Raw genomic sequence first — 24,697 nt, forward strand, 5'->3', positions numbered from 1 at the left:
TAAAGATTGCACCATTAGCCATTGCTAAATTTTTTTTATCATCACTAGGTAGTAAGAAAACGCTTTAATCACCGTTATTCTACAAGTTTTTATAAAAGTCTACACAAAACAATTCCTCCATATCTCCATCTTGGCGCATCATAGCCTTAGTTGATTACGAGCCACTAAACCCAACACAGCACAAAAGACGAAGTGCAATTAAGGGAGGAGTGTAAAGAAGATTCGTAGGTTGCATGATTCGCTAGTTTTGAGCAGAATTGTTATCCCGGAATGGGCTCACCAAGATGGTGAATCTAATTGAGAAGTGTTCACAAGATGTACCACAGTCAGCTGCGGACCATGCCTCTGTACCTTTCCTTCCTGCTGCCAGGGATAAATCGATGAATGATCGCAAATTTCTGCGCATGAAGATTACGGCCCGATCACAGCAGCATATCATTTGCCGACATCCATGCCGACTACAGGCGACCACATAAGCCACAGTAGTTACTCCAGACAACATTATGCGAGTTGAACTCCCCTGGACTGATGACCCTATAGAGTAGCCAACTCTCTAGACTGTCTCTTCTGCGTACACCTACTGGGTAACAGACGTTACAGTGTGACAGTGGCATACTCCGGTAATGTGAGGGCTGCAGCTAAAAGCTGACAGTCAGGAAGCATTATTTTTTTTTAACATTGATGCCCGGTGACACAGTTCAGAAGATATCAGGCTCAGTAACCCACTGCCTCATCTGCTTTGTTTCCACTAAGTTAGTCGCTGCCCTTACGAATATTCCCCAATGAAGACCACAGCGTTTCTCAGTTGTACACGATCTTTAATGAACCAGCGCAAAAGGACAAAGGAGAAGTAGAAGTACGACGTCATCCACTTCGTCTTTCTTCTACTTCTCTTTTGTCCTTATGTGCTGATTAATCTAATGCACTGGTGCAGCAAATGCTACTCACTTGTACACCTTTCTTTATATTTAGCCGGTAGTGAGAAGACTGCAAGAGTAATCCTCCCTTTTTCGATATCTACTGTCAGCAGCAAAAGTTTTGCAGGACGCGATTTCTTGGAAAAACGTGTATTGTAGCTTCCCCTCGCTACCCAGTTGGCTGATATTGTTCCTAGAGGAAGCAGTAGGTAGGCCCCAGAATCTTCACAAATTTCAGGCAATTGGCTTACGTGTCTGCGCCGGAATAAATTTTCCGCATAACCAAGTCCCGTAAACTTTTACTAACGATAGTACTTACGCTGATATAAAAAGAGGAAGCCAACTGCGTTAAGCTCGCCGCCCGAATGACTGCCGTTGTCGAGTAAGAAGAAGAAGAAGGGCAGATTGTTCACATCGTTAGTGTTCTACGGCTAGAGATCCGGTCATGGAACGTACATGGTCATCCAGCAGAACTAGATACGTTCCCTTCGACGAGAGGAGCAGGACGATGGCGTCGAGGATGACAGTAACAGGGTGCCTTGACGACGAAGCCGTGGCGCCTTACTGGGACCCCCGTTACCAGCAGTTCTTCTTCTCCGGTCTGATGCCGCCACCTTCAGGGGATCCCCGCTTGCAAGCCATCTACGCGGCATCTTCGATCGAGGTCTATCCAGACGAACCATACAACGAAAACTCCATCCTGGTCACTCCGGAAAAGCGAATGCACGGGGATCACGACAGGAGGCGGCGCCGCGTGTCGTGGAGCGCGTTCCTGCCGAAACGCTTTGAAAACAAGGGTTTCTGGCGCACCATCCCATTCCTGGTGGGCATGGCTATACTGCTTTTCATTTTTTTCCTCATGGTCACGTACTGGCTGTGGGGCTACATAGCCAGAAGCGACGTCCCGGAGACGGCTGAGTCCGAAGAAAGTGACGAGTTGTCCGACATCCGCATAGCGGTAAGGCCCTTCTTCCCTCGAGCGAAAGTTCGGACCGAGACTTTCACTGTGCCTCCGTTTAGCTACATCAAAGACTCGTTACGGAAAGATAAACAGATACGCCTAAACCACACGGGGTATGAGAGCGTTGACGCGTTAGAGAACAACCAGCAGATCGGTGGTATAGTACAAGACAGGACCCATTTAATTACCACCGACAGCAGGCTGAACATACCGTTGTCTTATTGCTGCGACGTGGAGTTGTTTTGCCTCTACACCGTTAACAGTAAGCTGGTATCTCATGCAACCACTTACACCAATTCCAGCTGCAGCCTCGACGGCTTTCGTAGATTCCAAACTGCTTGCAACGATGATCGGCAGCCTAAACCTCTCCTCGGAGTGCAAGTCGATGGCATCGGTCTCAGAAATGGCACGAACGATAGCCGCAAGGATGCCACAAGGTTCTTCTTGGATGCCTTATCCGCTGCAAAACGTGGTGGATTTCAAGGAATCGCTTTCTGGTGGGGCCGTGACTGGAAGCATGACGATGAAACAATTTTGAACGCACGCCGGGAAGTCGCCCAGGAACTGCGCTTGAGAAACTTGACGCTCACCTTTATCCTTCCTTATCCTGTGAACCGACGCCAGACATACCTGAGGAGGCTGGCGCGGCTGGAAGAGTCGCCGCTTGCATCGCCTAACAACATCGTATTTTATCCCCACATCTCGATGTTCGGCAGAAAGACAGCGTGGCCAGCTCCACGCGATGTTGTACTGGAGCCGAGTGGTGGTGTCCGCCGTTGGGGCCCTTCAATCTGCTATCTGTTCACCACCGTGCCATTCTTAGCGCGTGTGAAGGGGAAATGCGACCCTGGGAAAGTCCAGGAGATTGCAGGTCCACTGAAGCCCGCTTCGCTAGCCTCTGATGACTCCTCTCGAAGCCTGTGGAGCAACTCTTCTATGGTGGCCAGCCATCGCTACTACACACTCAGGTGTCGGGGTAGCAGTGGCGTCCTCTACCAGACGTCGGCTCAGGTGGCGAGGTTCCGCCGCGCAGTACTCTCTCTCGCGGGTACATCGTGTCACGGGACGGTCGATGGGTGGCGGCAGGAGTGGCAGCCGGTGTGCATGAACTTCTCTGTGATGTCATGAAATGGACGAGACCAACGCACTGGGGCCTCGCACAAGTCTCTTTCCACCCGATAAGCCACTGGTTTCTTTAATAATTGTTGTTTTCTACGAATGTTATATTTCAGACTAATACCAGAGACTTTTATATTTCCACAACATTTAACGTCTACCTGCCCACCAGTTTGGTTTTCATATGCGAATATTCCAGGACACTGCCTTTGTAGATGGTGTTATCATGAGCAAGTTCTGCAATAGATACTGGATCTATGTGGTGACTGGCAGGGGTTTTATTTTAAGCGTGCGTTCTCTGATTCCATCTCAACTAAGGACAAAAAAAAATTTTCACACAAGCTGCAGTGTTTTGATACAAGCGCATCTTTAGATACCAGCGCAGTGTTTTAGATACCAGCGTGGAAATGCTTGTTTCGTGAGCAGTACGCTTTGGAGCGGGGCGTGTATGCTCCCTTGGAGAGCCGCCTAGCTGGCTCCTCTATCTAGATGTCTGTGTGTGTGCCTGCAATACTTTTGATTTTTGCGGAGGTGGGAACGTGCAGGGGTATTGTGGGCTCGTATTACACGCTCCGCCACGACTGTTCGACTCTTGGAAGTGAATTAAGGCGCGTCTAGTGGTCTAGTGAATGCACAGATGTCTAAGAAATGCATCTTCGAAATGTGTACCGATGTGCATGAATAATTTAATTATGAGCATGTAAATTAGATATCCCAATTTAGAGAGTAGCGAAGTGGGCTTCCGGTGTATTCCCTTCATGCATGGCGTGAAGCCGTAGCGCCGCCATGCGGCATCCACTGCAACACCAACACGCAATGTACGGTGTTGGTCAAGCAAATGGCGCGCGCCTAGTGAATTCACAGATGTCTTAGAAACGTATCTTCTAGTTATGGCCTTAGACGTTTATGAATAATTTAATTATGATCATGTAAATTACAGATGTTCCAATTAAGCGAGTAGCGAAGTTGTCCCGAACGCACTCAACCTTACAGACGCCAAGCCGTGTCTAGTGGCCCGATACAAAACAGCTTCCGCTCTCTAACCAGGTTCACCAGCAGTTAAAACATAGCTATTTTTTATAATGATTTCATTCCTTTCAAACGAAACAGCATTGCATGTGATATTGTTGCCCGGATGAAAGTAATGAGAGAAAAAGAAGTAACCTGCACGTGGAATTTTTCTCAAAAGGAGAAGGCACGCACCTTGATGACTGGCCGAATCTTCTGCTCTACAGCAATTGTGGCTCAAAAGGAGACAACCCAAATGTACGTTCGCTTTTTTACTCCTCGATACCACAGTTGAGGCTTTCCATAATAATGTTCTGGCAGATCTGCTGTACTGCGCGGCGGAAAAACTAATTTATTTTACTCATTTATGATGTCAGGTATTGGATAGTGTCAAGTAAGGCCTATCATTAATGAGTACAGATCTCGAGCACTGTACCGGCACGCTAAATGCGTTACCCGAGAAATTTTCCGTTCGGACCTCGAGGCCTGCATCAACGGACACGATGTATCTGAACCAGCCCTTTTCCAAGCACTTCAAGCACCGTAGTCACTGATAATCACGGGGCTAAATCGACGCAAGGGGTGGACTGGGCGAACCGCAGGGTAGTGATATGATTTGGGAGAACTGAAAAGCGGCCGTTCCGAAGAATAGCGGCCCGAATACTGCCTCAACTGAAACCTACATATCGTTGGGAGCGTTGGCGACATGGCGTCTACGTTCACGGATGGGACAAAGGTTGGCCCTACACTCTCCAGCTCCCCCTACCCCGCTAAGTGGCTACGAGTGTACTGTTGCCCTCTTCATCCCTGCTCTTGCAGAGGACAGAGAAGAGGACCCAAGGTATCGCGAGCACAGACACGCTAAACACGCACAGCGTCGGGAACTTCACTCCGTGTGAGCTGCAAAATGTCAGTAGCATTGCTCAATGGCTTCAATTTTTTGTCGCCTTTTGTGTTATTAGTTGAGTGTTTTATGATTTACTCTTTAGAGGCACGTTATTTGGACGCTTATCTGTGTCACGAAGGATGCTGGTGATCGAGAGACACCCAGGAGCAAGCTAATGAGCGCAGTGTAGCAGGGATTCTTGTGACCCAGTTGATCCCGCATGTGCAGATCTTCGGCCCAGCCGGCGGCGGAAGATGTGTCATCGGGCCTGTCACATGAGCAGATGGCCATGGAGGCACTGCGCAAATGGAAGCCCGTAGCGCGGGGCGGCACACCGGCCACGCCGAGCGAGCTGTCGGCCGGACTCTCGGGTGGCGGCCACGTGACCAGCTGCATGCTCGTCGCGTGCCTGGCATCGTGCGCCGCCGGCACCACGCTGGGCTACGCGTCCACTGCCGCGGCCTCCATCGAGCGCGAGCCCTGGTACACGCTGGAGCGGCGGCCGCCCGACAACCGCTGGTTCGCCGACTTGCTGCTGCTCGTGGCTGCGCCCAGCTCCCTCGTTTCAGGTCGGTGTGAAGGAAGCTGATTACAGCACAAATCAGGACAGCTACACCCGAGACACGCAAAGGATACGAGCTGTACGCGGCTGTTATAAAACTGGTCAATATACTTTCTATAGGCTTCTTTTATACACTGTTGCCTCCTATAGGTATTTCCTTTTCGTCTATTTATAGTCATAGGCCGTATATAGACAGAAAGCAACTAAATGTGTGTGGCCATAAACCTATATATTGTCTCTAGACTGCCCTGGACTTTATTGACAGGTATATGGAAAGTCTATAGATTATCCAAAGGATGGTTTGGTTTGGTTTATGGGGTTTAACGTCCCAAAGCGACTAAGGCTATGAGAGACGCCGTAGTGGAGGGCTCCGGAAATTTCGACCACCTGGGGTTCTTCAACGTGCACCGACATCGCACAGTACACGGGCCTCTAGAATTTCTCCTCCAAACAAATTCCAGCCGCCGTGGCCGGGATCGAACCCGCGTCTTTTGGGTCAGCAGCCGAGCACCATAACCACTGAGCCACGGCGGCGGCAATTATCCAAAGGAATTTTTGCAACGGTTGTCATGTTTCTTGTAAGTCAACGGCTTATGACACACACACACACACACACACACACACACACACACACACACACACACACGCACGCACACACACACACACACACACGCACGCACGCACGCACACGCACACGCACACACACACACACACACACACACACATCGCACGCACGCACAGAGAGAGGAGAGAGAGAGAGAGATTGCGAGACCATGAAGCACTTGACCGCTTAAAGGAGTATATCGCGAAGTATACGCTTCGTTAAAGCAGGGGTTCTCAAACTTTTTTGCTTGGAGGAACCCCAAAAGCCTTCAATAAGTTCCAGGGACCCCCCCCCCCCCCCCCGCTTTCACATACCAGCAATGTTGTCGAGTGCATTTTTGCAAAGAGAGAGTTGCAATGGCTAAATGTTTATTGCACAGATTAATACAAATACTAATGTGATGGGTGGTACTGCTTCCCTTTTAAGAGCAAGTCAAAGCGTGGCTCAGTAGCACTCAGAGCCAGTCTCATATCAGCTGCCGGGTCAGGGCCGGTGAGGGTTCTCGCGGAACACAAGACAGCCCGCGGAACCCCTGTGTTCCGCGGAACCCAGTTTGAGAACCCCTGCGTTAAAGTAAACATATTTATTTGACTCGGCGTTTCGATCCGGAGACCGATCTTTTTCCAAAAAGACATGAAAAAGACCGGTCTTCCGATCAAAATTTCGAGTCAAATAAATGTTTCCTTTAAAGGGAGACGGAAGCACTTTTTTGAAAATCAGGCTGGCAGCAGCGTCCTATAGTTTTTCATGCTGTATACTGGAATATCGTATCCAAATAACACAAAAACAAGCGAATTGCCTTTTTTAGCCGAAATATGCGGCCTGTGCCGCGGGGCACGCCGCGCGGCGCGCCGCCGCCCGTGATTGGTCAAGAGAGGTCGTGACGACCCTTTGAGGACCGGAGAAGCTGCCGATGCGGATCCGGCGCTACGTTGAGTGCAGATCGCAGCTTTCCGTGGCGTTGTAAAAGCGAATACGGCGACTATTTTTTTTACCTACCTCCAAAGAAAAGTATACTACAGTTTGTTCATTCCACGTATCACCTGAAAGCAAAAAGACGCGAGCAAAAAATTGTGCGCCTAGCACAAGCATACGCCAGCGTCAAAGACGCGATGCAGACCATGCGTAAAAGGTGCCAGCACAACCTCGGCTCGTATTCTTGGAAAGGAAGGGGTGCGAACAATACTCAAGTCAATTACCACCACCGGACGCCTCCTGGCTCGCCCGGTAGAGCGTCATCCTAAAGAAAAGGCCCTAAGCACTATGTACAAAAAATCCTGTTCTCAGTACCCGGCATTGTAGGTTGGGGCAAGAAAGTATTTCAAGGAAACGATGAAGCAGCACAAAGTTGATGTCAAAATTATCGAAGCGCAGTGGCCAGCACTGCGAGGCATGTGACCACAGGATAGTGACGCAATCATTGTGCACTGGAAACGAAGCTAAATAGGCGCACAAGGCTGCTGCTTCACTCGCGGCGTGTTCAGCAGAAGCCAGAAAATACTGTATTAATCGCTGCCTCGGAAACGTTCGCCTTTCCTAGATTTGCAGTTCAGGTTCAGCGAAGTAGTGGCCAACTATATGTGTGTTTAAAAGCCAAGCTATCTGCAACTGCCCGCTGCCACAACTTGATGAAGAAACCGATTAAGGTTGGGGTGTGCTTTTGCAAAAACTGTTGGCATCCATTTCTCTCATAAATTTGCATCCGAAATCAGAACGTTGAATGCTTTCGTTTTTAATCGCTTAGCTACGATTAAACGAGATGCCACATATGAAGAGCTTCGATGCTTCGATGCTTCGATGCTTGCTTCGATGCTTGCTTCGATGCTTGCTTGCTTCGATGCTAGCTTGCTTCGATGCTTGCTTGCTTCGATGCTTGCTTGCTTCGATGCTTGCTTGCTTCGATGCTTGCTTGCTTCGATGCTTGCTTGCTTCGATGCTTGCTTGCTTCGATGCTTGCTTGCTTCGATGCTTGCTTGCTTCGATGCCTGCTTGCTTCGATGTTTGCTTGCTTCGATGCTTGCTTGCTTCGATGCTTGCTTGCTTCGATGCTTGCTTGCTTCGATGCTTGCTTGCTTCGATGCTTGCTTGCTTCGATGCTTGCTTGCTTCGATGCTTGCTTGCTTCGATGCTTGCTTGCTTCGATGCTTGCTTGCTTCGATGCTTGCTTGCTTCGATGCTTGCTTGCTTCGATGCTTGCTTGCTTCGATGCTTGCTTGCTTCGATGCTTGCTTGCTTCGATGCTTGCTTGCTTCGATGCTTGCTTGCTTGCTTGCTTGCTTGCTTGCTTGCTTGCTTGCTTGCTTGCTTGCTTGCTTGCTTGCTTGCTTGGACACGTCGAACCGAGTGTAAAATCACTAACTGAGCCTTGCTGAGCACGTCTCAGGTGGTCTGGCCACACCTAAGCTGAGGAGAGCGACACATGCTTGAGCCTCTATAAGGTTTCTTCAGGGGCTAAGTGAGCATGTTTCTACTTTTAAAGGAGGCGCTTCTTCGGAATGGTGACACGCCTCTCCTGTGCGAGAAAATCGAATGAACTGTGTCATGGTTCAGCCGCGCCTTTTCGGCAGAAATCTCCAGAGGTCACATTAGGGACAAGGTCTGCATGTAGCCGCTCTTACAAAAGTGCTTCGAGCAGAGTAGGCTTGCTTTGGTCGGCTTGAATTCTTCGTCGCAGCAGCGAGCGCTTGCGCTGCGAGCTATGATCTTGCGAAAAATAGTGGAAGACGAAAGAGTCTCGGCCGTAGTTGTTCGTGGACTCGAACGCAGAGTAGTACCATAGTACCTCGTGTTGAATCTGATTCTCAAGGTCGGCTGACACGCTTTGTACGTCACAACGCACGCAGTACGAGGAACAACGGATGCAGCACGAGAAACAACGTTCGCTGAAAGCTCGCTCGGGTGCGCCGAAGAATCCCCGGCTCCTCAACGTCACGTTACGTTGGCCGACATGGACGAGATTTGCCTCTCTACTGTTCTCCTCTCCTGCGCTCGTGCGGGACGCCAGAGATTTGAACATCGCGCTTTTCATTGGTGATTGCGCCACTGTTTTAGCCAAAATCGAAAAAATAATTTCACAGACGTGATCAGCAATGGCACTACTTCAAAACCCTAAAAAATTAGGTGATTCGAAAACCGCCTCAGTATCCCTTTAACGACGCGTATACTTCACTAGATTATATATATATATATATATATATATATATATATATATATATATATATATATATATATATATATATATATATATATTGAGCAACTCTTCGTGTAGGTAAATATTTATTGCGAATCGACGTTTCGGACAGAGCCTGTCCGAAACTTCGACTCGCAATAAATGTTTACCTAAATGCAGCTTTTCTCAATTTCGCATTTTACCTCTAGCAACCAAGTACGTCTATCTGCATATACACTATAAATATCTGTCCATCGTGTCAGGCAGTAGCTCTTTTAATCATGAGAGGCTTGCTCAGGAAGAGCAGCCTCGGTCGCAATCCAACACATGTCCATGACATAGAAAGGCTGTGGCGCATCACTTGACCGCTGCACCACTGCGCCAGGAGTGGTTGGAAGACTCCTAGGGATCTGTGAATGTAGACAATGACCAATTCCGCACATATGGGCATTAACCCGTCATCGCTATCCGAACTGCTGCCAACCGTAAAAACTGGATCACAGCAACGGAACGGGAGAGAAAACCGAACTGCCAACGCACCTAATTCGCATTCGGCCTAACTACGCAGTTCGACCATTATTTCTTTTTTCTCATATTGCTTAGGTGCGGGTTCTAATCAGAAAAAAGTTTTATATTGCCACGCGCCTAACGCGCCGCGCGGCCTCCGCGCTGAGTCGAAGACGACGACGAAGCGGCGGTGGGCTCTCGTGGCGCGCTGTTCTGTGCTGTGTCGTGGAAGCTGGCTGGATAATTAAAAAGAAGGCTTCCGGTCTTGGGTTCTCCCCGACGTCTACCTTCACGGCTCCTCTGGTCGTGACACTGGTGGAGGTGCTGGGTAGAGTGCACCGCGACCAATGGTGCGGTGGAAGGCGAAGGCCCAGGAGATGGGGCCGCGCGGCGCACGACGTCCGCGTACGTGACTGGCTGGACAGGAGTCGGGTACGACGCGGGATCGTATGGGGTCGGTTGCGGCGCCGGCACAGCTGCAGCGTCTTGTGCCCTGAGTGCCTGTCGGACTTCCTCGCGGATGACGCTGCAGCTGTACCCGCTTCCGCGTATCGAAGACTCACTCGACCGACTTCGTCAAGCCAAGTACTTCTCTTCGGTCGACCTCAGAAGTGGTTATTGGCAGATAGAAGTTGATGAGAGGGACCGTGAGAAAACCGCCTTCATTACACCGGACGGGCTGTATGAATTTCGCGTCCTCCCATTCGGTCTCTGCTGTGCTCCTGCCACGTTCCAAAGAATGCTGGACACCGTTCTCACCGGTTTGAAGTGGCAGACCTGTCTTGTTTATCTTGACGATGTCATCATTTTTTCCGCAACGTTCACGGAACATCTGCACCGCCTCAGGACTGTCCTCAAAGCCGTTCGATCCGCCAACCTCTCCCTCAAACCAGAAAAATGCCACTTTGGGTTCACCGAATTGAAGTTCCTCGGGCACGTCATTAGTGCTGACGGAATCCGCGCTGACCCAGAGAAGCTTGCTGCCGTTGCTGCCTTTCCGGTCCCCTCCCACAAAAAAGCTATCCGACGTTTTCTGGGCCTGTGCTCCTATTATCGCCGCTTCATTAGAAACTTCGCCCAGCTCGCCAGCCCTCTGACGCTCCTAACCCGTGATGACACGTCATTTTCCTGGGGCAACGAACAACAGACTGCCTTCGACGAGTTACGACGCCTACTCCAATCACCGCCCATCCTGGCACATTTCGACGAAGATGCCGACACGGAGGTGCACACGGATGCGAGCAACGTCGGTCTTGGCGCCGTTCTAGTTCAGCGGCAAAACGGTGTCGACAAAGTAATTGCCTACGCCAGCCGCGCACTGTCGCGTGCTGAGTTGAACTACTCTACCACGGAAAAAGAATGTTTAGCGGTAGTCTGGGCCGCCGCCAAGTTCCGCCCATACCTCTATGGCAGACCGTTTCGTATCGTCACCGACCACCACTCGCTGTGCTGGCTGAAAAATTTAAAGGACCCTTGCGGCCGCCTAGCACGTTGGGCATTACGCCTGCAGGAATTCGATTTCACCGTCACCTACAAGTCAGGCCGGAAACACACCGACGCTGATACCTTGTCACGTGCTCCCGTCGAACCTCCTCCGCAAGACACCACCGACGATGATAGCTTCCTTGGAGCGGTCAGCACATCTGAGCTCGTTTCCAGACAGCGTGCCGACGCCGAGCTCCGTCTGCTCATCGAACATCTCGAAGGTGGGTGCCCTGAAATACCACGAAACCTAGCTCGTGGACTATCGTCGTTCTGCCTGCGGAGCGGGGTGCTTTATAAAAAAAACTCTACTTCAAGTCCGACAACTTACCTGCTCGTCATACCGTCTGATCTGCGGGATGAAGTCCTCCTTGCCTGCCATGATGAACCGACTTCCGGCCACCTTGGAGTTACCCGCACCTTATCCCGAATCCGGCAGAACTATTACTGGCCCAACCTAACTTCAAGTGTCAAGCATTATGTCCGGACATGCCGGCAATGCCAGCGGCGAACAAAACCCGCGCTCAAGCCTCCTGGGCTGCTTCAGTGCATCGAGCCGCCACAAATACCATTCGACAAAGTCGGCATGGGCCTTCTGGGGCCATTTCCTCTCTCGTCTTCCGGCCACAAGTGGATCGTAGTCGCCACAGACTACTTGACCCGCTACGCTGAAACGAAGGCCCTTGCGCGAGGTACTGCCGCCGAAGTTGCCCACTTCTTTATGCACGACATCGTGCTTAGACACGGCGCTCCATCGGCCATCATTACTGACCGAGGCAAGGCGTTTACAGCCCGAGTCCTAAGTGACATCTTAGCGCTTAGCCATACTGCTCATCGACCAACAACAGCGTATCATCCCCAAACAAATGGTCTAACGGAACGGCTCAACAAAACATTGGCGGACATGATCTCGATGTACGTCGACGTTGAACACAAAACCTGGGATGAGGTCTTGCCGTACGTCACCTTCGCATATAATACCGCGACGCAGGAAACCACCCAGTTCACCCCGTTCCGTCTCGTGTATGGCAGAGAGGTCCGCATGATGCTAGACGCCATGCTGCCGTACGGCGACGCAGAGCTTCCCCCTGAAGCTGGCCACTTCGTGGAGCAGGCAGAGCAGGCCCGTCAGCTGGCCCGCTTGCACATCAAGGACCAGCAATGCGCCGATGCCCAACACTATAATCTTCGGCACAGGGACGTGCACTACGAGCCGGGCGACCACGTGTGGGTGTGGACACCAGTGCGCCGCAAGGGATTGTGCGAAAAGCTTTTAAACAGGTATTTTGGCCCGTACAAGGTCCTGCGCCGCCTGAACAGCGTCAACTACGAAGTTGTCCCCCATGGAACTGTGGTCGTCGGCCCTCAGCGTCAACGGCCTGAAATCGTGCATGTAGTGCGCTTAAAGCCGTACTTTTCGCGTGACTGAGCGCTGTGTTCACGCTGTTTCGTACCTTTTCCCCTTACCCCACGTGTGAACTTGACTCCCCTGCATGTCATCTAGCGCGCACTGTATAGTTCACCTCACCCCCAGTCCTCCCCTCACTGTACATATCCCATTCCACATCGAGACGATGTTTGCTTTCGCGGGGGGGAATAATGCCACGCGCCTAACGCGCCGCGCGGCCTCCGCGCTGAGTCGAAGACGACGACGAAGCGGCGGTGGGCTCTCGTGGCGCGCTGTTCTGTGCTGTGTCGTGGAAGCTGGCTGGATAATTAAAAAGAAGGCTCCCGGTCTTGGGTTCTCCCCGACGTCTACCTTCACGGCTCCTCTGGTCGTGACAATATATAGCTTCACAGAACTACGCTGAGGAGATAACTAGCAGTTTGTGAAAACTCTGTCTCCTGATTAAAAGCTGCGGCAGGTTAAACTGAAAAAGTTGGTACTAAAGCGCGGGAGACCTAGTTAGGGAAAACTGCAAGGAATGGGGAGGTTAGAAAATTTGGCAAGCATAGGATAATCAGATTATAATCTAGAAACTCTCAGTGGGGAGAATTATAAGAGATGTTATTTCTCGAGTTTTTTTTAATCACTTTATGATTGCGATGTTTTGGGTAATGCAAAGCCGCTGCCGCAGTCGCATATGTGCACCCACTCCACATATTTGCTGTCGCACTATATTTGCTAACTTTGCTCAAGGTTCCTGACTTCGCTTTCATACGCCATCTTTCACCTTAAAGTTAGCCCTCATGCTCCTTATCACCTGGTAGTAGCCCTACTGGCGCACTTTTGATTCTATTTTGTGTGACCTATACCATTAGTAGTCTACCAATAAACCTCAGTTGTTAGTTGAGCGTCCGTGTTGTCGTGTCACATCTGTCTTTTAAGCTGTTTCCTTCATTTCACTTCATGCACGAACTAGTCCGCCAAAAACCCCAAGAAGATCCGTGTGGGCCTATACTATCTGCTATCTGCTATCTCCATGTATGCCAGTATCTCTCTTTTCAGATCATGTGTGTCTAAATGGTTTTAAGCGCGATTCCTGTCGCGTTCCACTGCTAAAGGCGAAGCTTAAGCATAGTTAATTAGGAATTAATTAGTACATAGGTATTAATTAGTAATTTGTCATTACTCAGTAATTAGTCATTAATTATGTGTGACGTCATATAGTGGTGACGTCACCAGTACCCCAGAGGCAGTCAAAGTGGTGCGAAAAACGCTTTCGCTTCTACGCACTTAGGACAGTCAAAGTGCCCCCTGAGATGCTTGGAAAAAAGTTGGAAGTTCAGCGCTCTGTACAATCTTCTCCTCCTTTTTCCTGTGTTGTGTTCGCGCTGCTGATACATATGTATCAAAGATGCTGCCGCCGCTGCAATTGCCGCGCCGCTGCGATTGCCGCGCCGTTGCTTCCGCAGCTCTACTCGGGATGGCCAATGGTCAAACCACAGCCATTTTTTTTTTATTGATCAGGGCTGCTGCTTGACTTGGTGGGGAACAGGACAACGCTGCTGCTGTCCGCCTTCGGCCTCCTGGGCAGCTGGATGACGCTGCTCTTCTGCACCAACACGTATTCGCTGTTCATGGCACGCGTCATGGCGGGCGTCTTCCTGGGCGCGCTGTCCAGCTGCGTAGGACTACACGTGGCCGACATTTGCCCCGCTCGCTGCAGGGCTCTCTTCGTTGGCCTCGTCGAGGTTGGCGCAGTGCACGAAGCAGCGTTTGTTTGCCGCTAGCGAAAGAAGAGCCCAGGCGAGAAGCTACACGAATGCAGCTAGACGTCTGCCTGAGGGCTAGAACAAAAGTAAAAACAGAAAGAAAAAATGGCCTGGCTTAGCTTATGGTTAAGCCTAGGATGCGAAGCATACCGCCGGCGGAGGCTGCGCGTCCGCAAGCGAGCGCACGAGTTTAGCCCCAGCTTTCACAGCTGTTGTGACGTCATATCACGTGGTGCGCCGATGTAGGTCAAGTGGTAGCTACGCGGCCGCGCGCGGCGCAGCAAGGAACAGATCGGTTTTGCGGCTAGTATGCTTCGCATAAAAAAAAGCGGCATACGAGACAGCGCGTTGAGGCACACGCTGTATAACACAAAAAAAAAACTGTTAGGAATTTGTAAGAAAGTTGGCCTTCTATAGCTGGTTCATGTACGGGGGTTATGCACATTCGCGCGGCGCGCGCTGTCAGCAAGTCGGAGGTTGGTAAATACGAATATGTCGTAATCTTTGCACAGACTTGATATTAGTCTCAGAGGTCCAACTTTTGCTTTCTTAAAACTGGACTAATAAGCGAGTGCAATTATATTGTTCAAAGATAAGATCCAAGCAGTATTTTACGATACAGCAATGAAGTCTCCAGTCGCTCTCAGTATGGCATACAGCACGCAATGTCTGGTCGAAGCTTCCCCCACGAAGCAGTGGCAGCCCAGGCTGAGCAAAAGGCTGTGGATTTTGATGCAAATCGAAAGGGTAGTTTTTCTGCAATGTTCGCAACTGGGCATTTGTTCACTATGAACCTCAAACAGCCCTATTGTTGCACGGTCCACGCATGGACGTTGCAGGTTATGTTTAGCGGCGACTGGACAATTAGGCGTTTTCGCCTACGCTGGAAGACAAAAGCGTCTCAGTGGGTTATTCCAATTGCAAAAAAAAATTACTGGTAGATTGCTCCCAACAGCATTTAAGTGGTTCAAAGCTTCGAAAAAGAAGAGAGAAAATCACTAGAAGGGCGTTACGGGATAGTTACAGTAACATGCCAACGAGCTGCCGTCAACTCAAAGTGGCTAAACTTTTCGCCGTGCGCATCGTTTCTATTCTGGTTTGGAAACATTTCTCAGAGCAACAACTATACAGGGGACATGTCCGCGGTAAAGACCGTCGCCGTAGGTGTGGTTCTAGGCCCTCTAAGCTTAAACGCCCAAGTCGGCATCTTCAAACTTGTATTTTGTGCACGTCTGCTGTAGAGCGCACTGTTAGCAAAAAAACGCCCAAAAGGGAGTAAATGGCTTGTGCTCTAACGCACACCCAAAAGGAGGTTCTTTTACTCCACATGTATGGTGGTTTTTATTTACTCCCTTATATAAGGGAGTTATTTTGGAGTATAAGGGAGTAAATTTTTTACTACCCACAGAAATGGAGCCCAAAAATGGCGTCATGTTTATTTATCCTCATTCAGGCTCATTCTTAAGGCAGTGACAGCGGCGGAAACGGGCAGTAGCTCTGCTGGCCGCCGACAACCCAACTTGGGAAACTGCGCTGCCCTAATGTGACCCCGCGTCACGCATTCTTTTCGCCGTCTGCAAGCCCAGCGGCGGCGTAGGCGGCGGGAGTCGTCTGCTTGTCTCCTTTTCCTGTACGAGCTCGTTTGGTTGGCTGTGTTCGTGGATAAAGGGATGTAACATTATAAGCAATAGTTGAAAACTGAAAAGGAGTCGCTGGGTAGCTTTCACGGTCATGCACCACGCTATATTTAACTAAATACCAGAGCAGAAACGTTGAAAACACCCCTGATGGTAGTTTGGAATGGCCGTGTTTGCCTTCATATTCACTTCATTAGGACTTGGCTTTTCAATATGACTGAGGAAAAATGTAGCCTCATGAGCTCAATCAAGAGCTCAGCGTTAACAATGTGTTCTATCACAGTTCCACGTTCATGGAACACTAATCTGCTGCAACACACTGCGACGACCACACTGTAAAAAGCCTGTGAGAATTAGGCCTAAGCGGTGGCTGTAACGGGGCGAAGACACTAACAAAGGAAGGTCAGGTGTGGTTAGAGCACTGGAGGCTTCATAGGAGCAGTTCAATTATGCAGCTTACTGCAGCTGAAAGCGGTGGCAAGCCGATATCTTGTACAGGCAGGCGCCCGTGCAGGAGCAAAAGTGAGCAAAGATTTAGCGACGATGGTAACCAAGCGGTCTTCACACACCGCCATTATCATACGACTGACCAGAAGCAGGCAAGACGCTAGGTGGCGGGGCGGATTGCACAAAATGGTGTTTTTTTACTCTATTTCGGCACTGGTGGAGTATTTGGCACAGTTAACTCCCTTTCAAGACTGGAGTAAATGCAGGTAACCCTCTTTTTTTACTCCATTACTTCCTCATGGGAGTAAAATGGAGGACAGTCCACCTTTTTACTCCACACTCATGGAGTAAATGTTTTCACAAATGGAGTAAAAAGGGCGGCCGCCACTATTCATACTCCCTTTTGGGTTTATTTTTGTTTACAGTGCGGGGCTTTGGAACTGTACGCTCACGTCATACCTGGTAGCCTTGGCAGATCGGCCTTTGATGTGTGCGAACTTAAGGGTGAGGTGGTACACATATCTGGTGAGGAGGTAGGCGCTCTTTGCAGCGTATTAATGAATTGCAGGTGACTAGGAGCGCTGGCGTCCTGCTGTCCTACGTGCTTGGCTACTGGTGCTCGTGGGAGGTTCACGCGGGCCTGTGCGTGCTGCCGCCGCTGCTGCTCATGTGCCTGCAGAACCGAGTGCTCGACAGCCCCCAGTGGCTCATGCGCCACGGCAGGATGCGCGAGGCCTCGGCCGCGCTCTACCGCCTCTACGGCGCCGAGGTGCCCGCCGAGTTCAAGCTGCGTGGCCCCGTGGAGATCAGGAAGGCGTGGGACAGGGTGCCGGCTTCGACGTCCGCCAGGTGTGTTCGCTGAACCCGCGTGAGGAACACATCACGATGGATCAGGGAACAAAGACCACTTATAGCCTAGGTGAAAGGAAGGAAAGGAAATTGGTAAGGACTGGACATTTAATGCGAAGAACAGATGAGCGACCGTCCGTCAGAATGGCAAATTGTCCTCCTACATGAGAAAAACGTAGCAGGTGACGACAAGTAGTGACAGGGGATTAGAGGAGGAAATTGCCACTATCCGTGGCCGCACCTGAGGCAGGGAAGGTCTACTCGGACATCTACAGACTTCATCCTGCAGCGGACGTGTCCGGGCTGGTGATGATTAACGTGGATTGGACGCGTACAATATTTTTTGTAAAGAAGCCACAAGGGTGCTAAGGAGCTGCGTTCTTTCCGTTGAACGGACTGGTACACAGTTTATCCTTCGTTCTTGGCCTGACGCAGGCAGGGGATGTTACCAACCTGCTAGAGAATTAAGTTAAAAACTCTCTATAATCGGACAACAGGCTTTCGCTTCATTATGCACCGCAAATTTCTTGTCTAGCGATGTGCTTATCAACTTAAACTGCGTCGAAGCGGTTTTGACGCGTTAGAGATGGAAACCTATCGCGTTCGAACCCCACATGAGGCATGTCTCGATTGAATATGTCTTATCCGTACTAAGTGGTGGCAAGTGTTCGTCCAACATCCTGTGCGCAGACAGGCTTTTGAGTACCAAGGATGTCCGTTAGACTATTCCTGGCCGTGGCAAAATTTTCCGTCCATTTGCTATGGACCCTGCTTTCCGTACTGCTCGACAGGAGCTACAGGTCACTGGCGGCGCACTTACTTTACAAATAGCACATGAGACTACGTGCTCACTTTTCCCTTCATGAAAAACAATATAAAATACGAGATAAATTAACCTGACGCATACAAATCCATTAAGATCAGGATGTTGTTCTATCCGTTTTGCGGTAGCCGGGAGCAGTCTGTGTGTTTCTTCCTTGTGTTTGTTTCTTCTCTGCTGCTGGTTTTAAGTGATCATGCACCAACTAACTCAACAATCCACTTTATTAACAGTCCAAGTCGTTTTGTATCGAATAGCGCAATATTCTGACTTTTCCACGGTCGCAAATCGTACATAACAAAATATTCAATCCACTGGACGCCATCCAAGCCATCTCGAAGCTACAAAGCTAGTTCGTTCCTACAACCGACGAGTCTTGATAGCAGCCTCGGTGGCAACTTCAGTAAGAATTTCAGCATTGCCTAAAAATTGCAAGATGTTTTTAACTCTGTCCTAGTGCTGCGCCTTCTGATTACAGCAATGCTATCAAACCAACAAGCTGAGCACACAATTTAGGTGAGCAGTTTTAGTGTTGTCTGCATGAACGTGTGTGGGTGTAGAGATGACGATGTGGCACGTTCTTCTCCCTGCATTCATCTCAAGTGAAGATACGCAGTTTTGCTAGCTCTCTTACAGAGCATTTAATGGTCATGCTCTACTAAGTCTCTATGCGTTAATGTTGCGCTAAAGGTTAGCGTGGTATAGCTATAGTCGACTTCACGCAACATTTTCACTAAAGGCGGTACTATGCACGCGTATTTTCTGTGAAATACAAACCGATTTATGGCACGTGTCTTTGTTTCTGACCTACTATATCCAGCGTATATTTGCGCATGCGCCTCAGGAAGCTTGACGCTTTCGTTCAGCTTACTTAGACCATGTTCCGGACTTAGAGGCTACCATGAAGTTACGGCCTAAAGTTACTTGATTTTGCGCTTCATGTATGTCGTAGCTGTGTGCCTATCGTGTCGTATTCGTTCTTAGACTGCATCTCAAGTAGAAGACGACGAAATAAAAGTGTGAGTGTCCCAGTTCAACATCCTCTTGCAGTGTCCCTCTACAAAAACTTTTTAGACAGTCTATAGACTGTCCATAGACATCTGTCTATAAAGTCTATAGACTCTCTATAGATAAATACTACAGAACAATCTATAGGTAATTCAAATGCAATATACATTTTATGGACCATCTATAGATTCATGGCCGTACGTTTATACTAGACGTTTTTCTATAGACAATCTATTGAATATGAATAGACAAAAAATATCTGCAGGAAGGCAACAGAGTCTATAAGAAGTATATAGACTGTCTTTAGACCATATTAGTAAGGGTCAAGCTCAAACCAATCGCACCTTTGTTCTGACAAACTGCAGGCGGCTCGCGCTGGGCCTTCTGGTGCAGCTGGTGCCGTGCCTGTCGTGCGCCCAGCTCATCCTCGTCAGGGCCGTCCAGGTGATGGAGGCGCTGGTGGCTGACAAGAGAGCGGCGCACGTGGCCGCCCTATGGCTCCTCTTGGGTCACGTGGTCGTCTCGGCAGCCATCGCCTCGGTCACGTGGCTCGCGGGACGGCGCCACCTGCTGCTCCTGTCGGCCATCATGGTGGCCGCGTGCATCACCACGCTGCGTCCCCTCGACCACCTCGCGTTCAGGTGCGGACGCTGCGCTGAGCACTGCTTTGGTATACAGCAGCTTCGGGCAAAACATGCTATTTTCCTTGACCACCCATCAGTTCTCAGGTGCACGTTGTGACGCGAAAGTCTGATTAGGATCCTCTGCTTGATAACTGTTGCTGGCACAGGAACTGCCCAGCGTGTTCGTATGTTCGCTAGTGATAAGAAAGGGCAGAAACACGATGGAGGTGGCTTTCGCAGAAACAACAAAACACCGTTTTTTTATGAATAGAATATGAGCTTATCGTTTTCTGTTCAACCATTTTCTGCTTGGTGCTGGCTGCAGCAAAAAAACGCTGTATAAAAAATATCTTGCAAATAGGTTTGACGTAGTCTGAGTCAAAAAAGGAAACAGCAGACTTTTTTGTAGTATCTTCGAACTTTAATTTGCCGTGACAGTCTTCGTAACAACGCATTCTCTATTACAACATGCAACAGCAGAATGGACTGTAATATTGCAGTCACGTGTCCTCACGGCATAGCTGGCTCTATTGCGCCGAGAGGAGTCGCAGAATAAATGCTGCATGAAACGCTCATTTTGACAGGTCGAGATAGTTTCTACAGCTACAGCGGTTAATGGTGCGTTTCCAATTTCTGCGGTGTTGGTGTAACACGAAGGTGTCCGACGAGGGAAGGGGAGAGGCGGCGTAGCAGAAGTACCGGCCGAAGTACGCTGCGGCTGGGTGGTTGGAACACAATGGCATCACGAGTGACAGCATAGTTAGGTCTACCGCAATCTATATCATCATCATCTTGACTACGTCCACTGCAGGGAAAGGCCTCTCCCATGTCTCTCCAATTAACCCTCTCCTTTGCCAGCTGCGTCCACCGTATCCCCGGAAACCTCCTAATCTTATCCGCCATCAACTTTCAGATTACAGCCTTCGAATTACATGCCCTGCCCAAGCCCATTTTACTCTCTTGATTTCGACTATAGATGTCATTAACCCACGTTTGTTCCCTCACTCACTCCGCTCGCTTTTGGTCTCTTGAAGTTACACCTATCATATTTCGTTTCATGGCTCGTTGCGTTGTTCTTAACTTAAGCTGAACCCATCCGTTAGCCTCCATGTTTCTGCCGCATATATACAGGGATCAATAAAGGATAGAACTCTCTGCAGTAATGAATTAAACGTCATCGTATTGACTACTCCGAACAGCTGTCACGGAATCTCGTGTTGACCAAATATTTAGGGGAATCCCCCAAGGTGGAGTATATTTGTAGTAAGGGAGTAATTACTCATTGACGTCCACCCGAGCGCAGCCATACGGCCACAAAGGAAAGCTATACAGCTTTCACAGAAACTTCGTAGTTAAAGAAAAATTCGTCCTGGTCCGGGGTTCGAACCCGAGACCACCGCTACACCGGAGCAGTCGCTCTACCAATTGAGCTAACCGGGACGGCAAGCTTATGGTAGGGCGAGAGCGAATTGATCTATAACTCGAAGTGGGAACAGTGTTGACCAAATATTTAGGGGAATCCCCCAAGGTGGAGTATATTTGTAGTAAGGGAGTAATTACTCATTGACGTCCACCCGAGCGCAGCCATACGGCCACAAAGGAAAGCTATACAGCTGTATAGCTTTCCTTTGTGGCCGTATGGCTGCGCTCGGGTGGACGTCAATGAGTAATTACTCCCTTACTACAAATATACTCCACCTTGGGGGATTCCCCTAAATATTTGGTCAACACTGTTCCCACTTCGAGTTATAGATCAATTCGCTCTCGCCCTACCATAAGCTTGCCGTCCCGGTTAGCTCAATTGGTAGAGCGACTGCTCCGGTGTAGCGGTGGTCTCGGGTTCGAACCCCGGACCAGGACGAATTTTTCTTTAACTACGAAGTTTCTGTGAAAGCTGTATAGCTTTCCTTTGTGGCCGTATGGCTGCGCTCGGGTGGACGTCAATGAGTAATTACTCCCTTACTACAAATATACTCCACCTTGGGGAATTCCCCTAAATATTTGGTCAACACTGTTCCCACTTCGAGTTATAGATCAATTCGCTCTCGCCCTACCATAAGCTTGCCGTCCCGGTTAGCTCAATTGGTAGAGCGACTGCTCCGGTGTAGCGGTGGTCTCGGGTTCGAACCCCGGACCAGGACGAATTTTTCTTTAACTACGAAGTTTCTGTGAAAGCTGTATAGCTTTCCTTTGTGGCCGTATGGCTGCGCTCGGGTGGACGTCAATGAGTAATTACTCCCTTACTACAAATATACTCCACCTTGGGGGATTCCCCTAAATATTTGGTCAACACTGTTCCCACTTCGAGTTATAGATCAATTCGCTCTCGCCCTACCATAAGCTTGCCGTCCCGGTTAGCTCAATTGGTAGAGCGACTGCTCCGGTGTAGCGGTGGTCTCGGGTTCGAACCCCGGACCAGGACGAATTTTTCTTTAACTACGAAGTTTCTGTGAAAGCTGTATAGCTTTCCTTTGTGGCCGTATGGCTGCGCTCGGGTGGACGTCAATGAGTAATTACTCCCTTACTACAAATATACTCCACCTTGGGGGATTCCCCTAAATATTTGGTCAACACTGTTCCCACTTCGAGTTATAGATCAATTCGCTCTCGCCCTACCATAAGCTTGCCGTCCCGGTTAGCTCAATTGGTAGAGCGACTGCTCCGGTGTAGCGGTGGTCTCGGGTTCGAACCCCGGACCAGGACGAATTTTTCTTTAACTACGAAGTTTCTGTGAAAGCTGTATAGCTTTCCTTTGTGGCCGTATGGCTGCGCTCGGGTGGACGTCAATGAGTAATTACTCCCTTACTACAAATATACTCCACCTTGGGGGATTCCCCTAAATATTTGGTCAACACTGTTCCCACTTCGAGTTATAGATCAATTCGCTCTCGCCCTACCATAAGCTTGCCGTCCCGGTTAGCTCAATTGGTAGAGCGACTGCTCCGGTGTAGCGGTGGTCTCGGGTTCGAACCCCGGACCAGGACGAATTTTTCTTTAACTACGAAGTTTCTGTGAAAGCTGTATAGCTTTCCTTTGTGGCCGTATGGCTGCGCTCGGGTGGACGTCAATGAGTAATTACTCCCTTACTAGGAATCTCGTGTTATGCAGTGTAATCACCCTGTGAGTGTATTTCGTTTGACCACACTGGGCGCTTACGCCGACCCTTGGCCCACGTGCGCCGCAGCGCCTGGTCCCGGGAGTCGGCGCCCGAAGAGACCAACTGGCCCGGCGTGCACGCAGTGGGGCTGCTGCTCGCCAGCTACTCCCTGGGGCTGGCCCACGTGCCAGCGCTTCTGGTGGCCGAGATGCTTCCGGGCCAGGTGCGCGCCGTGGGCGCGGCGGGAGCCTGGACGGGCCGGTGGCTGCTCGCCTTCGTGCTCGTTCATTTGGACCCGTGGGCGCTGGCGGCGGCCCGCTACGGGGACTCCGTCTTGTTCTGCGTCGTCCTGGTCTCCACTGCCGCGGTCGTCTTCGCCCTGGGGCCGGAAACCGAGGGCTGCTCTCTCGCATCTATTTAAAGGGACCGATGAAGAGAACGCCACCTTTGGCTCCAAGCCCACAGCCGGCCTCTCACCGTGCTGACAAATCTTCGAGCTGAACTGCATCGCTTTTGAGCACAGTGTCGCTGCGACGATATCAACTTTGCTCCGTTAACCTCTTTCTCTTTTCATCAGCACTATTATGCTGATTATTCGAGCAATAATCATCATCTCGTACTTATGCATGTACTTCCTTCATCACCACGAATGTTCTTGCAATGTTCGCAAGAAAGTGCGCCTAGGTTATTGGGATTGAACGATTCCAAGTAAGTGCGTAGTGTGACAGGCTGAAATGCGCTGTTTAGCCTCAGCGTTTCCCTGACAGCGTTGTTCCTGAAGACTATTTCTGACTGAGGTGAAACTCAAGTGGCGTCGTTTGCAGCCACTGCCGCCACAGGAGTACAGCCAAGTGCCCGTCCCTATTACGCCACTTATTTGTGTGTTTAAACGTAGTGGAAATGAAACAGTCACAGCTGGCGACTTTTGAACCAAGCTTTTGAAGAAAGACGGATGACGTTTTTTACTAGATAGGGCCATGCGGCTTCCGTCAGGTGACTCATGCTGACTAACACGACTGTATTTCACAGGTCTCTTCTCCCTTATAAAAATGATCTATAGACTTTTATAGACTCTATAGCCATCCTTTAAACTTTTCCTTTTGCCTATAGAGATTCTATAGAGCACCTATAGACTAAAGTCTATAATTTCTAGTCTTTTGTCTATAGACGGTCTGTAGACTATAGACTTAAGTCTATAACCGCCTTAATTTCCTTTTGTCTATAGACTGTATATAGATTAAAGACTAATGTCTATGATTGCCTTAATTTTCTTTTTTCTGTAGACAATGTATAGACTATCTATAGACTAAAGTCTGGAACAGCCTTAATTTTCCTTTGTCTATTAACGACCTATAAACTATGAACTAAAGACTAGAGCCGCATTAATTTTCTTTCGTATAGAGAGAGTCGATAGACTATAGACTAAAGTCTATAACCACCTTAATTTGATTTCGTGTATATACGGCCTATAGGCCGCCTATAGAATATTTGTATCTTACGTTTTTTCTTTGTTTATTCAATTTCGTGTATATACGGTCTATAGGCCACCTATAGAATATTTGTATCTTACGTTTTTTCTTTGTTTATTCAATCTGATTTTTCTATGTAACCCACCCCTTATGTAATACCCCCAATCCTGGAGGCATTTAAGGTAATAAAGTGAAGTGAAGTGAATATCTATAACAGCCTTTATATTCCTTTGTCTATAAACGGTCTATAGGCTATCTATAGACTAAAGTCTATAACTGCCTAAATTTTTTTTCGTCTTCAAATGGTCTATAGACTACAGGCTATAGATAGTCTACTGTCTATACACCAGTCTATAACAACCCCAATTTTGTCTGACAA

At 49.4% G+C, this 24,697-nt stretch overlaps 1 protein-coding gene across 2 annotated transcripts in view; it reads left to right on the forward strand.

Annotated features, from left to right (window-relative positions):
• LOC149365120 (uncharacterized) overlaps positions 1-24,446 on the forward strand; it is a 36,798-nt gene extending 12,352 nt beyond the window's left edge. The window contains exons 2-6 of one of the 2 annotated variants that reach the window (XM_089575195.1): positions 5,117-5,457; positions 14,124-14,347; positions 17,021-17,301; positions 19,495-19,770; positions 22,937-24,446. In XM_089575195.1, coding sequence (XP_089431321.1) covers positions 5,172-5,457; positions 14,124-14,347; positions 17,021-17,301; positions 19,495-19,770; positions 22,937-23,270 — 1,401 coding nt within the window. In that variant the 5' untranslated portion in view covers positions 5,117-5,171 and the 3' untranslated portion in view covers positions 23,271-24,446. Of the gene's footprint in view, positions 1-2,868; positions 5,458-14,123; positions 14,348-17,020; positions 17,302-19,494; positions 19,771-22,936 lie in introns of those variants that run through there. The other variant, XM_089575194.1, reaches the window with a different exon arrangement.
• The last annotated feature ends 251 nt before the right edge of the window (positions 24,447-24,697 follow it).

The sequence above is a fragment of the Amblyomma mixtum genome, chromosome 2 (assembly GCF_055824585.1).
Source record: "Amblyomma mixtum isolate Tamu chromosome 2, ASM5582458v1, whole genome shotgun sequence".
In the NCBI taxonomy this organism is placed as follows: domain Eukaryota; kingdom Metazoa; phylum Arthropoda; class Arachnida; order Ixodida; family Ixodidae; genus Amblyomma; species Amblyomma mixtum.